This window comes from Phacochoerus africanus, chromosome X, assembly GCF_016906955.1.
Source record: "Phacochoerus africanus isolate WHEZ1 chromosome X, ROS_Pafr_v1, whole genome shotgun sequence".
NCBI classification, from domain to species: Eukaryota; Metazoa; Chordata; class Mammalia; order Artiodactyla; family Suidae; genus Phacochoerus; species Phacochoerus africanus.
Window position 1 is genome coordinate 112,654,613 of NC_062560.1, and position 15,004 is coordinate 112,669,616.

At 42.3% G+C, this 15,004-nt stretch overlaps 1 protein-coding gene across 1 annotated transcript in view; it reads right to left on the bottom strand.

Annotated features, from left to right (window-relative positions):
- MBNL3 (muscleblind like splicing regulator 3) overlaps window positions 1-15,004 on the bottom strand; it is a 118,951-nt gene that overhangs the window by 7,812 nt on the left and 96,135 nt on the right. The window contains exons 4-6 of the mRNA XM_047764346.1: window positions 5,523-5,714; window positions 4,264-4,500; window positions 1,324-1,474 (exon numbers count right to left, since the gene is read on the bottom strand). Coding sequence (XP_047620302.1) covers window positions 1,324-1,474; window positions 4,264-4,500; window positions 5,523-5,714 — 580 coding nt within the window. The remainder of the gene's footprint in view (window positions 1-1,323; window positions 1,475-4,263; window positions 4,501-5,522; window positions 5,715-15,004) is intronic.

Consider the following 15,004-nt stretch of genomic DNA (forward strand, 5'->3'; position numbering starts at 1 on the left):
TTAATTAAGGGGAAAGGGATTCTTGTGACGTTTTTGCTTATAAGGCTAGATTTTTAAATTAGCCAGATCCATCCCTCCAAAGTCTAACAATTGGGAGTTCCCAGGTGGCTCAGTGGGTTAAGGACCTGGTGTTGTCACTGCTATGGCTCAGCTTACAGCTGTGACACAGGTTTGACCCCTGGCCAAGAAACTTCTGCATGCCACAGGCACGGCCGAAATAAATAAATAATCAAAGAAAAGTCTAAAAGTTGTATATTTAAAATGATCTCATAAAGAACTATTATGGTTGGTAACTAGACAAAAGACTTGTTTCTAATGGCTTCTTTTAAAATTGATTAACATATCAGTTAACCAGTAGGTTTCTTCAAGTCCAGGTATATCAAACTCTGTGCTTAGTATATTTATAATTAACAAGATTTCTAAAGTAATTTTTAAAGCCTATCATTTTCATTTAATAGTTTCCAAACTGGGGCATTTATGGTTCTGATCCAAAAAAAAAAAAATATATATATATATATACACACATATAAATATATATACTTTACACCCAGTGGTTAGTATTTTCAACTAACTGTGCTGAACCACTGGAAGAAAAGTTTTTTCCCCTCATCATATATGATATTTATTTGAACAAATCATGGCTTAAATTTTTCTTTTCAATTAGTGCAAAACTGTCATGCTATTAAATATAGTTGAATGTAGGAGGTAAGAGAATATGCCACAAACTGTCAGAAAAATATGATACAGTGCCATTTTATAGTAACTGGTTTAAGAGTTAGAAGCTAAATCTTCCTGATATATATATATATATATATATATATAGTGTGTGTGTGTATATATATGCACACACACACTATATATTATGCTAATAATACAAATTTAAGGATAGTTTTATTATAACTATCTTTGGCATATCAGGGATATGTATAGACTACCTATTTTTGCAGTGCTGAAGCTCAGAAACTTTGTTTTTTAATGAAGGCAGACCACTGTCTTTGAAAACGATACCTAAGAGTCGAGGAATTAGTTTGAGACTGAAATAAGTGAATCAAACATAGGAAGCAACAATTAAGAAATGCTCAAAAGGAATGTGCTGACAGTGTTTCCTAGTTTGATTTCCAACCATTCATGTTCAGGAACCACTGAAAAACAGGTCTATATACGAGCAGATCAAGCATAACTGCCTTGTCTTATTTCTAATCAACATACCCATTGACAATCCTCATATAAAAGCTCTCGGGGAGCTGGTGTGCACTGTATTCATTCGCCACATCACTCAACGCAACATCACTCAACTCACGGTGCCCAGAGCCCTGTTCTCACCTGCAGGGATAAATGCCGGCTGCGGGAGCTGCAGGTTAGGCAGAGATTGTTGGCAGTGGAAAACACTGGGATTAAAGACCGGGGTGGCACCATTGGTCTTTTCGAGTGCCGATCTCTTTGGTATCAGCTGAAGTGCACCAGGCTGTAGGGCCTGTGAGGGAAGGACAGATTAATAAATAGTACCAAAGAAAGCAGCATATGCACTCAAACCAAGTAAGTAGCCGTTAGATAAGGTCTGGCCCGGGAACCCTTTGCAAGGTCATTAACGGTAGGGATGAAGCAGTTCACTATATGAGTACATACTGGGTCCAAAACAGAAAATAAACCTACTGGGAGGAAAAAAGGTTTCGACTTCACTCATTTAGACAAATAAAAAAGGACCTCATCGTTTGGGCAGGATGTGACGGGAAGCTGTTAACAGCAAATGATCATTTCAAATGAACACATAAGGGATGCTCATCTGTTAGAGTATTAAAATGAGATTCGCAGAAGCAACGGATACAGCAGCAAAGAGATTCTGGCCAGTTAAAATTCTGAGGTGGATCTAGGAGCTGTGTGGCATGCAGGTGAAAAAAAAAAAACATGTCAGTAGATCAGAGTCTGATTCTGTAGCTCCAAAATCCAAAATCCAGTTTACAAGAGGACTTCAGGTCCAAATCCTCTAACTGTGTCTCCCAACTAACAGGTAAGGAAAAAGCAAATGAATTAATCCTCCCTCACCACCGACCTCACCCAGATACCATGGACATTAAGCAAAAGGTGTGCAATTCACATGTTTAGAGGCTTGCCGTGCCTCTTGGTATCTACCAGTTGCTTTGTTAAGGCCTTGTCAGGTTTAATTCTGAAGCCTCTTAGAATTTTAAAATCCCCCTTTCACATCTACAATTCTTTCAAAATCCCACTGTGCTTATAACATGCAGTGAAACTTGCGCCTGGATCAGATTCACGAGAGAAATTTGGCATTACAGTTTTTCCTCACCAAATCGCACCATCCTTTAAGACCTTGTCCGGGCAACCAACCACAATTGGGTACGCTCCAAATTCTAAGGGAGATGGCAACACTTGAGGCTGAGGAACTAGCCTTCCACGTGCGGAAAGGGCCCTGCCCTGACCTCCTCATTCCTGGGGGTAAAGAAGTATCTCTGTTTTCATTTGCAAACCAAGTTATCACGCCTTCAAGTCTTTTCTTTTCAATGCATACAAGCTGCTTTCAGGGAAGTTAGCCTGAGCTACTCCCAAGAACAGAGTAGAAATCTCTCTTTCGCAAAGCCTTTCAACTCCGAATCCTTAAAGTAGACAAAGCTTAAACTTCTTCCTGCAGCCTCCTTTGTTTAATCTGAGCTGCGACAAACTCCTATGGGCCAATGTGACTTTACCTGTTCAGAAAGGAGTGTGACATTGATGTTCAAAAGCACCAACTGAAAGCCTATATAGAATATATTTTATTCTATATGGAAATGTGGGGCAGACTTATATGCATTCTTCCCAACACACCCAAATCATCAGAAATACGTGCATACATCCGAAGGCCCCATGACTGAGCATGGGACAGGCACCCAATGGCCCAGACCAGCCATTCCTTGTACATCCCATGCATCTGAGAACCTTTCTTTTTAGGGGGTCAATTGTATTCCTCTCCTTCACAACAGGTCCACGCTGTTTCTGAACTCTCCGCCACCAACAGAAAGAATCTAACGACTGGAGGCTTAAATTCTGCACTGGATATTCTAGATACCTTGCTATTTTCATAGCCTAAAACCCCTCCTTCAAAAGAATTTAAGACAAAAAACTATCTGGTGAAGTCTTTTTAAACATTCCTCAACAGACTCTGTTGTCCGGGTACTCAGCTCTTTCATGAGGTCCTGCGTTCTGTTCCCAGAGTGCAGGGCTATGGAGAAAGAGGAGCAATCTAAAATCGCTGCTGCGTCCTTAACGCCTTCATCTACAGGGAGTGCTTGGAGAAATGTGGGGAAGAGAGAAGACATGAGAAGCAGGCTCTTTGGAAACGGGGATGGACTTTATGTTTTGTCATCAAATACGTCTAAGTGCCAGCTTCCGGCAAGGGAGAGTTCAGCTCAGTATGAGGAAAACTCCTCAACAAATAGGGGTGTCTGAACATAAATGTGTCTCTTCTGAAAAGGGAACAGCTCGGTCATGGGCTTCAGCAGCAGATTTCTTTTCCTTCCCAGGCCAGGAAAAATGACGTTTCCTCAGGGCTTCGTCCCTTCTTGGGGTTATACCTTATATTACACGAGGAGAGGCCCAGGCTATGAAAGAAATGAATAGCACGCTGCCTGTCAAAATAAGTGACAGCCGTGACAAGTTTAAGTGAGTCCGATTCCTATTTTTCAACTTATCACACTGTAGGACTAACTTTTCCCCCCAAACTCCCTTAGGGCAACTCAATAGCCAAGCCTCTTCTCCCTACCATGTAGAAAATTCCCCCAGCCGTGGATGGCTGCTGCCTTGAAAGCACTAACCTTGGGGAAGTGAGAACCCACGTACCAGCCCATTCTCCAAGCCCTCTGTCCCTGAAAGGCATCAAGGATGTTATCAGCAAAGTGTCCATGAAGGTGGCTTATGGGGCAGAAAGGCAACTTTCTGCCCTTTTAGGAGATTAAGGTTATCTGGGCCATAAAAATCACTCAAACATCATTTACTATTTAAGTGGTATAGTTTACCTTTCTCGGAAAAATGGGGAAAAAAAGCATGGTAGGTTCAAGTCCCTAGTCAAGTTTTAAAATAATCATCTTTAGAAAATTTTAGTGAATGAATGAGAATAAATGGGTTCTCTCTTTTCCAGCCTGTAACCTAGGCAGTTCATTTTATGGTTCACTCATGAATATTCAAGATTGTGGTTACAGGACATGAGACAAAGTGAGGAATCTATTCATCATTTACTTCCCAACAGATAATCCACAAGCCCTGGCCTGTGCTTACCATCGCGGTGGCAGCTGAATGGTTCATCTGGTGATGAGCTGCCTTGAGTTTGGCTTGCAAGTGTGCAGGAGGATGAAAGTACTTGCATTTCTCGCGGGAGCATCGACCTTTGATGTAATCCATGCAGATGGTCACGGTATTGTCGCTTGTCTCAATCATGGAGACATCCGTAGGGTGAGCATAGCGGCAGTCGTTCTCACCACGGGTACAATTTCCACGCTGAAACTCACGGCAAACCTGAAAGAAAAAAAAAAAATCACACCAATGCTTGGAAGGTGATTAGCTTTTATTTATTTTGCCAGTGAATGTAAGAGCAACAGTATACACTCTGTGTCATCTATCCAGGAAACAATTTTAAAGCTGAAGGATAGTGTCAAGCCATATTCCTATGAGATGTAAACACAAACAACATTTCTATTCCAAGAAAAAAAAAAATCCATTCTCCCCACAGGAAAAACTTGTCTGTTTTCCTTACACTGAAATAAAAGTATTGTTGAAAACCAATTTTGAATTCTTCACTTGATACGCAGCCTAAAGTTAACTTTGCAAGAAGGGGTTATTTTGTTAGGGTCCAAGATGTGTCTTCATCACACAAGATGTGCTTTTTAGAAGCAGACTTGTGGACCATGACTAAAGGGCACGCACAGACCTCATTACGGTACACGGCAAGGCAGTTAAGTAGCTGTCCATGGAGCTGCCTTTGTAAGAAGTCGACTAGTTATTTATCTCAATTTATGAAGAATGACAGTCTGAAGGACTTCCATACATCAAAAAGCTGTTTTAAATTTGAGATTTCCCTTTCTTAGGCATCAAGGGATACTTATGTTCTAGAACATCCTCCTTAAAATGGAGAAAAAGGTTTGGACCCTATGAGACTTATTTACAGTCTGCATTCATAGAGAGTTGGTCTACATATTTTGCAGTTTGATCAAGACTCATCAACGAATACAGTAATCCCAGTCTATAAAGCTGGAGCCTGCGTAAAAAAGGAGCATTCCCCCCAGACTTTCTGTGCCCTGGCAAAGGAGAGGCTGGGTACACTAAGACATTTTTTGACGTACCATTACAACTGAATCTGTGCATTTTGTAACACAATAAAATTACAGTAGTAAAATGTTTAGCATTTTTCTGAGGTTATATTCCATAAGCTTAAAATCCAGATGCACTTATGTCAAGCATTCAAAACACGGGCCCTGAGAATGTTTAGGCATAAGGTTAATATCTACCCTATAGGTATTTATATATTTCTACACAAATACCTCCAGTTTATCTGAACGCATCAGTTTTGGACCAGCAGCTCCTGGCAGTGAGAGAGGCGGGTTTCCAGAAATCAGAACAGGTGCGTTTGGTAAAAGTTCAGCAGGGACCAGGCTCATCCCAGGATGAGGTAAGTAAGGATTGTAAGCCATGGCAGGATTAGCTGCAAGTGATGGAGTCACAGGAAAAGAAGTCTGCATGTTTCAAAGAGGGAAAAAAAAAAAAAAGGTCTTAGAGGTAAATAGATTATTCCTATTATTCCACAAGGAAGCATTCCTTCAAATGCCTAAGCCATGTCAGAACTGACTATGGTGGGAGTTCACGCTGTGGTGTAGCAGGTTAAGGATCCCGCATTGTCTCTGCAGCGGCTTAGGTCACTGCTGAGGCATGGGTTTGATCCCCAGCCCAGTGCAGTGGGTTAAGGATCCAACACTGCCACAGATGTGGTGTAGGTTGCAGCTGCAGCTTGGATTCGAAAGCTGGCCAGGGAACTTCCATATACACCACAGGTGCAGCCCAAAAAAAAAAAAAAAAATTTGACCGTTGTATCTTCCGATTTATTTTTAGCCTCATACTAATTCCCATATAGGAATTGCTTTTAAACCAACAAATCACTTTGAGGAACAAATTTATGGGGAAGCTGATATACCACGCCATATGATTTTAACAGTCAAGAATTAGCTAAGTTAAATCCCACTGATAGAGATGTGTTTTCTCTGGCACGTCCACATTTACCTAAAAACCGTGTCACCAACGATATGGTACAAACATGGGCCATAGGCCTGGTGTCCTCAGATAGGCATGGCCTTTGCTGGCAGATGCCAGATCCTCCTGAAAGGCTCCTTCATGCCACCCTGCCCTTCCCTTCCTGGGCAGTACTGCTTGGCTCCAAAGCTGCCAGTCCTACCATGGCTGCCACCTGCCCTACCAAACACTTGCTTCTCTTCTTGGCCCACCCTCAGTTATGAAGACAGCAAGGAGGGAGGAAGAAAGGGGCAGACTTTTAAAAGTGAGAGTTTTAACAACTTCCTGCTGTCTACCTAAAATGAAATTGCTATGGCTATTTGTTTAGATCCTATTTTACAAACGAATCTGACTTGCCTGGCCTTGTCTTTATCAGAGGGACCAGATGATGTGCACGGTTTAAAAGGGGGGCCCTAAAAGTGCTACAAGGATCCCTATTGGGCAGGAAGAGATAACAGGATTATAACGTACATACACTAGAGTATAACCTGTAAAGAAAAGTCTTGGAAATGCAAAGGGCTCCTACTGGCTTTTCCGTTTTGTAAAAGTCCTCATCTCAAAAGAGTTTGATTTTTTTTATGTGTTGCCTTTATTATCTGTAACCATACACTTTATCACTCTACTGTGCTGTTTTCCATTTTGCTCCACATGTGAGGGTCTCTTCCCAATGTGGTCACAATGGGATCGTTCTCTTGTCGCCCCATAGTACCCAATACATAGTGAATAACTGACATAATGAATGACATAATCTAAACATAAATTTAAACATCTCAATGAGTGAATGACAAATCATGAGTCCATGTGGTACACTTCGCACAGTGACTTTTCCTGGTAGGTAGTGTGTTGTCCCCCTACAGATTACTAACAGCACGTGTGCTTTCTTTTTTACACTTTTAGAAGTTTTTCTCAACTTTTTAAGAGTTGTATTGAGATGTCTTGCTTTTTCACCAAGAAGATAATGTGTTGCACTGCCAAGCTGTGCCCACACCTTCTGCTGAATCACATGAACGGGAACAGCTCTAAATGCAGGCAGAACCGGAAGCTATGGAGTATGAGGCGAGGGGTCATTTCTGCTCATGGTGCCATGCCCTAGTCAGGCTTCAACTTTTCACTAGCAGAGCGATCTCTGAAAATGCCACATTCAATTTGGAAGGAAGGACTTGTCCATGAGCACTCTACCTTCGAGGAGTTCAGCAAATTAGCTAATGGGTGCATTAGGAAGGACAGGAAGAACATGCCCCCCACCCCCACCCCCCCGAAAGTAGCAAGACTCACTAGGGCAGATAGAGAAGCCGTGGTGGCCAAGAGCTTTAAGAGGAAAGGGGTGACACCAAGTGGCAAGAAAGATGCGGGGGGGTAGGGGGGTGGGCACAGTCAGGGGAGGTGCTTTGGGGTTTGAGGACAAGATCCGAGTGCTGACCCAGCCTAACTAGGCACTGTGCTGTAACAGGCTGTAAGGACATGTCATACTTCTCACTGAATAGGACAGGAAGCTCAGGAATTAGCTGATGTGATATTATTTTATATAGTGAGCTAGGGCAGACTTTATCAATTTGATGATTGATACATGGCTGTCTCAAAATGAACAAGAATCTCAAATGGTAAAAACTACCTATTGGAACCACATAAAGTACTCTGTTTTACTTCTTTTTCCTCTCTGACTTTCCTAATACTTTTTTTTTTTTTTTTACCATCCTACTTTCCTTGCTTTTGCCTTTTGCTCTCTCTCTTTGGCTTGTCACGGAGCTGAGAAGACCTATTATTACATTTTTAAAAAATGACTGAATTAAAAGGAAAACTTGCAGGTAAGTGAACTTTCTAGATTAAAAAACATTAGTCATTAATAAATACTGAACAATGATATTTGAGAATTATGTACATGTAAGCAATGCTTCCTATTTATAACATAGCTCTGAACTTACGTATTTTTTTCCGTCCTTTTTGGGGTTAACTTCAGCTTTTTTGGGGGAATATATTTTAACCTTCTTACCTTTGTTATATATTCCAATGTTATGAAAACAGGCTGTGAATTAATTAAAGGTCTATATAAAAAGGGCAAGGCACAACACTGAAAACCAACTATACTTTAATAAAAAAAAGGTGCAAGGGGCTTGCTAAAAAAGTTTAGGTTTTGTAAGGTTATATACTGTGCCATCTTTAGGTTTTAAAATTAGTATTGTAAGTTTTATAACCATTTCCTCTGGCATAAACTTAATTCTATAACATGTTTATTGAGAAGAAGCAAATTCTTTTATTCCCAACCTTTGGGCACAGGCAGGAAACTCCTGAGTTTCTTACTTATTTTCAAATGGCTATTTCTGTTTCTCATCACCACCTCTGCCCCAGGGTAACTACTTAGATTTAGCTAACAGCCACCTGTTACATCAGACAGCCTGCACGTTCGCACATTCAGTTTAAATAAGCATCTGTAATGCTTCCTATACCTGTATTGCAGCTCTTAATGTCAGCTGAGCGGACATGAACCAATCTGTGGGGTAAGCTTCATTTGAAAGAAAAAGGTTCCCAACCAGGTTGAATATGATTTCTATTTCCAGCCTGAACGGACTGGGCACTGAAATATGTTTCAGATATTCACTCACACCTAAGTTATTTAGTAAATATTTCAAAGTATGAGAAAGCACGGGGTGTGGATTTTCATCTTTCTCTGAGTCTTATATAACCAAAAGGAATGACATATGACTAAAAAGAGTACCTAGAAAATTATTTATCCTCCATGTCCCTTGCAGTATTAGGTGCTAGGGTAGGAATTCCCGCAAGTTACCAGTTTCTTACACAGGACCTAAGACCTCTTGGGGAAACGCTTAGGAAATGCTTTCTAAAATTCAGCGAATTGTCTCTATGACAGTGGAACTTAATTTGTTTTTGAGTCCTGAACTTTTCTGAGAGTTGTGATAAAAGCTGTGGACCCTGTCCACAGGGGGAAAAAAAAATCCTGTGTGCACAAACTGTGTGTGATCTCAAATAGTTCAAAGACCGGAGTTCCTGTCGTGGCTCAATGGAAATGAATCTGACTAGCATCCACGAGGACATGAGGTTCGATCCCTGGCCTTGCTCAGTGGCTTAGGGATCCGGCGTTGCTGTGAGCTGTGGTGTACGTCACAGACACAGCTCGGACCCTGCATTGCTGTGGCTGTGGTGTAGACCAGCGGCTAGAGCTGACTGGACCCCTAGCCTGGGAACCTCCATATGCTGCGGGTGCAGCCCTACAGAGACCAAAAAAAAAAAAAAAAAAAAAAAGTTCAAGGACCTCATGAACTCACCCCTGGTGTGGGGTTACGGACTACATAATGTTTAAGACCCGTGTTCTAGGGTCAAGGTTGGCAAAGCACAGCCCCTGAGCCCAATCCAGCCTGCCCTGTTTTTGTAAAGCTGGAATGGTAAGAGTGGTTTCTACATTTTTTAAGTGGTTGGAAAAAAGTAAACAATGAATCGTATTTCATAACACGCGAAAATTACATGCAATTTATGTTTCCGTGTCCATAAATGAATTCTATTACGCTCACTCATAGACCTAGATAACAAAAAGTGTGGATATATTTTCGCTCTTATTACAGAAGTACCTGAGTAGTATCCTCAACTTTGCTTCCTGTCTCAAAAGCCTAAAATATTTATTAGTCATTTACGGAAAATTTCGCTGACCTTCATTCTAGAGGATTCCAAAAAATAAAGCACTCCATCAATTCTGAAAGTAAAGAGCTAATTATTTAAGAAATCTATTGATATAAATTTAATACTTATGGCATGACTCCGCAAGTTGAAGAAGTCTGGCTTTAGAAATGAACACAAAAGTATTCACTAAAATCTTCTTTCGCAGAGATCCTACTGTTTAGCACAAGGAACATATTATATCCAATCTCCTGGGAGAGACCATGATGGAAGATAATATGAAAAAAAGAATGTGTATGTATGTGTGACTGGGTCACTTTGCTGTATGGGAGAAATTGGCCCAACACTGTAAATCACTATACTTCAATCTAAAACATGTTCTTTTATATACATCGTTACTAAAATTCATGTTCTTACCTATTTGTTTGTAAAACGGTTAACTACTCAGTCACCAAGAATGAGGAGTTAGATGGTCTCCTGTTGAGGTAAAATTTGAGGAGCCATCACGTTTTGGTTTTAAGGGATTCTGAAGCACCTTTGAATATCAATACAATTCAATGAAAAACGATGCCTCGAATAAGTATGTCTAGTTTAACATACATTTTTTAGGAACATTGATTTATTAACTAAAACGAGCTATTACTCAATCTGGTAGAAAGAAATAAACATTAAATGTTATGTAAAAATCCATCTCTGTATCTCCCACCAGCCTAGATCTATTGGTAGTTACTTTAATAATATCCAAGGTCGGTTACAATTATTGTTGGATGGATGCAAGATACTTAAGCCATTTAGGCTACTCCTGGCCTGAAGTCAATATAATAATTAAGGCTTTCCCTCTCTGAGCTCCTTTCTAAAGGTGGACAACGAAACATTTCCTTTTATAGGATGGTAAACATTTGGTAACAATTTGTTGATTTTAATACAAGAAACATAGCTCTCCTAATTTTAGCACTCACAGTCCCTTCCTTTTATTACTCATTTACAAGCATTTATATAGTATAAAAGGAAGCCCCTTTCACCATCACCATGCATGTGTCTATCCTTAGATAATCCCAAAGCACAACGAGATGTGTAGTTTTCATTTCCATCAGACTTAACTCGCTGTTCACACGGAGCACAACTGGCTCATCTTTGTTGCACAGTTTGTGCTTGGTCATCGCCATGCTCCTGGAGAGGTGTTTCGTGGAGACTGAAGTAGCCAAAAGGCACACACTACAGGAGGCCCACATAACCTACAGACTAGTTAACTGGCCCCTCAATAACTGAGCGTGTACTTTATAAACAGATGTGAGCGGATAGTGGTGTTTATGTACCAACCATACTTGTTAATGAATACGTCGCTGTGGCCCAAGAGAGAGCGAAGAAAAGTAAATTCGAGGTTCAAAAGTGAATAATCGTCTTCACCTAGACCTGGCTTTTCTGACCCTATTGAGCACGGAAGTCTCCAAACAAGGGGAAGCATCGAAGGCAGGCAGGAAGGGGAAGGATCAATAGATTATTGTGGGTATAAATGTGTAAAGAGTAGCAAGCGAGAGGGAACAAGTCATGGCTTGGATCTGCCTGTAGGTAGTGGGAGGAGAAGCCACAAAGCAGGCGGGGATTGATAACGGGGTGCCTAACACAGATCGACACAATGCCAGCTGGTTCCGACAAGTAAGGATCTGGCAAAAGAGTAAATGGCTTCTTAGATGGGTAAGGGGATTTTGACTTTGTTCTTGAGATGTGAACAAGAACTGACCTAAAAATTGTTTGTTGGTCGCTATGTGATAATGCTGACACTTCTATTAGCTTTAGTAGACTACGAGGGGGGGAAAAAAAAAAAACTCTTGAAAAGTCAAGCGAGGAGTTCCCTGGTGGCTCAGTGGGTTAAGGATCTGGCATTGTCACTGCCATGGCTTTGGTTCCTGCTGTGGCGTGGGTTTGATCCCTGGCCTCAGAACTTCTCCATGCCATAGGCGCAGCCAAGAAAAAAGTTTAAAAAAATCTCTTTAAAAAGTTACAAATGGTTACCCAATCTTAACAAAGGTATGAAAGAAATGTATGGGTTTGGGGGGAGAGGTAAATGGCAAGAGGTGATAAAAAGCAAAGAACTCTTAGGAAGCCTGGAAACTAGAGACAGCTCAAAGCAAGCCCAGGGTAAAAGGATGCAAAGGGTTATAATTATCAGATGTCCAACAAAGCAGCAGTGCCACCTCTGTCACCCCCGCCACCAAAACAACAACACACAAACAAAACCTTGCACGGCTAATACAGAAATACCACTACGGAGGAAAAAAGAAAAGCCCAGAGCTATAAAAAGATGGAGGATCAGGTACAATTCCGAAACCAAGGAGATCACAAAACCATGCATCCACCAGGTTACTACTGTTAGATCACATATCCCTGGAGGGCAAAGAAATATTTAGTGAACTGAGTCAACGGGGATTCCTAAGTCACTGGTTATGTTTAGGTTCACCAGTTAGAAAAATCCAAATCAAAACTCACAGCACAAGAGAAACACCCAGGGATCAAAGGTAGTGGCAGAGACACTGAATAAATCCATCCGTTTTACTCTCTACCGAGGAAAACGTTAAGCAGAAGGCCCCCCCAAACTGTCTTTTGATACAGATGTGAAATGCTGGGTCAAATGGTCTGAGAAACACGGGGTGTTTTATAACACACATGCGTGTATACACACACACCATATGTATGCATGCAGTGTTCTTTTTTTTTCAGGGCCACACCCACGGCACATGGAGGTTCCCAGGCTAGGGGTCCAATCCAAGCTGCAGCTGCCCACCGACACCACAGCCACAGCCACGCCAGATCTGAGCTGCATCTGCGACCCACACCACAGTTCATGGCAATGCCGGATCCTTAACCCACTGAGCGAGGCCAGGGATTGAACCCACAACCTCATGGTTCCTAGTTGGGTTCTTAACCTGCTGAGCCACGGTTTTTAACTGGAGTGGCTAAGTCATCAGTACCAGAAAGTATCCCATGAAGAGTTCTAGAAAAAACGGTTTAGTGATACTGTAGACCAAAATATGTCATGTCTTATTACAAACCTGTGGTTCCAGGGGACAAGTGAATAGGTGACATGTCTGATACCCACAGAACGGTTTATGAGAGGAGACTAGATGAAGAAGGGTTTCAAATAACAGTTAGTACATCTATAAAGAATATTATGGCAGATTAGGGTGGGTTTTGGGGTTTTTGTTTTCTGCTTTCTTAGGCCTCACCCACGGCGTACGGTGGTTCCCAGGCTAGGGGTCAAATCAGAGCCTCAACTGCCAGTCTACACCACAGCCACAGCAACACCAGATCTGAACGGCATCTTCGACCTACACTATGGCTCACGGCAACACTGGATCCTCAACCCGCTGAGGGAGGCCAGGGATCGAACCCCGACCTCATGGTTCCTAGTCGGATTCCTTTCCACTGTGCCACGACGGGAACTTCCAGATTAGGGTTATTTGGGGACCCACTTGAAGATTATCATCATCTGGGGAAGACAAGCGTGTTCTTTTTACATTAGGTCTCCTGATGGCCCTCGGTGACAAACTCCTGAGCTCTGCTGATCTGAGTAAGGGAAGGCTGGTGATAAGAAAAAAAAAACTCCTCCTCTATGGGTGAGATCGTCCAGCACTGGCTTTGTCTCTTGCTGCTGTTGGAGGATTTTCTTTATCCTCCAGCAGGAAAACCGATTTTCACAGACCCTTCCAACTTCCCGCCATCATCATGGGGCTGATTAATGACAAGCGATGCTGAGGTCACTGGCTGTAGCTCTGACTGTGACGGAGAGCAGGAGAGCCAACAGGCCCGCATGGTCTCATTAGCACCAGGCTCTAAGCAACGGAGCTAACCAGCCCCGGAGGAGGAGGAGGAGGAGGAGGACACGAAAGGGCCTGAGAGGAGATTACGTTGCATTTATCCCCTGGGAACATATGAGGGCGGATAAAGGGAGAGTGTGGAGATGTGTTTCTAGCAAAGAAACTGTGCCCGCTGAAACGATATCACGTACAAACCCCCTCTGTTGGAGAGCAAAAGGGTAGCACTTTCATTTTCGCTTAAAAAAAAACAACAAAAAACCCCCAGGTTTTGCCCTGCATAGTGGACAGGCTGGGGGCAAGGCGGCAAACCTCCTGCTGGTGGGACTGACTTGGTTTTATTGTAAAAGGGGCTTCCAGTTGTGGGACATTCGCAGCCCAGGGAAAGGACTCTCCTGCAGAGGGGAAACCGCAATCCGGAGTGAGTCCGGGATCTGTGGGCCCTGAAGTTCAGGCAGTTGGGTGGGGCGGGGAGCCCTAAGGACAAGGAATACACGGATCCCTCTGGTGGACTTTACAAACACACTGTAAACACACTGCTAGGCCTCCTCCCGGGGCCTTGGCAGGAGACCATGTACCTGAGGGGCGCTGAGCCTTCGCTAACCTCAGGGTCAGCCTGGCCCTGGGAACCACGTGCAGAACAAGTAGAGAATGCTAGGGGCTCACGTGCTCTATCTACAAGTCAAATCTCTTCTCATTTTCAGAAAATGTAGTAAAACCTGGATAAAATGTTTGGCCTGTAGTGTGGTCTCAACTCCACACACTCCTGTGATGTGATCTGGTCCAGCTGAGTCAGTGTGGAATTTCACATAATAATGACAGTCCTAATTATACACTAAGAACACAGTAACCTTATAATTACACAATGCCTGTCGTCTACTGCCTTGAATACCTTGCAAAAATCACTTTGCAAAACATTTACTGTCACCACGAGATGAAAGAGCTAAATGTCATCATTTATTGTTTCATGAGTAGGGAAACTGAGAAACTCATGGAAGAATCTTCATTAAAATTCACTGTAATTTCTGTACCGACCATGATTCTGGTCATAGGGAATGTGGACATAATTTCCCTTTCCATTAAATCTACACAGTATCTTGCTCACCTTTTTAAAGATAATTTCTAATAGAAGAGCCCTGACAACAGAGAGACAGCATAAATACTTCAGTCAATAAAGTTAGGCCTAGGGAGTCCCCGTTGTGGCTCAGTGGCCACGAATCTGACTAGTATCCATGAGAACACAGGTTTGATCCGTGGCCTCGCTCAGTGGGGTACGGATCTGGTGTTGCTGTGAGCTGTGG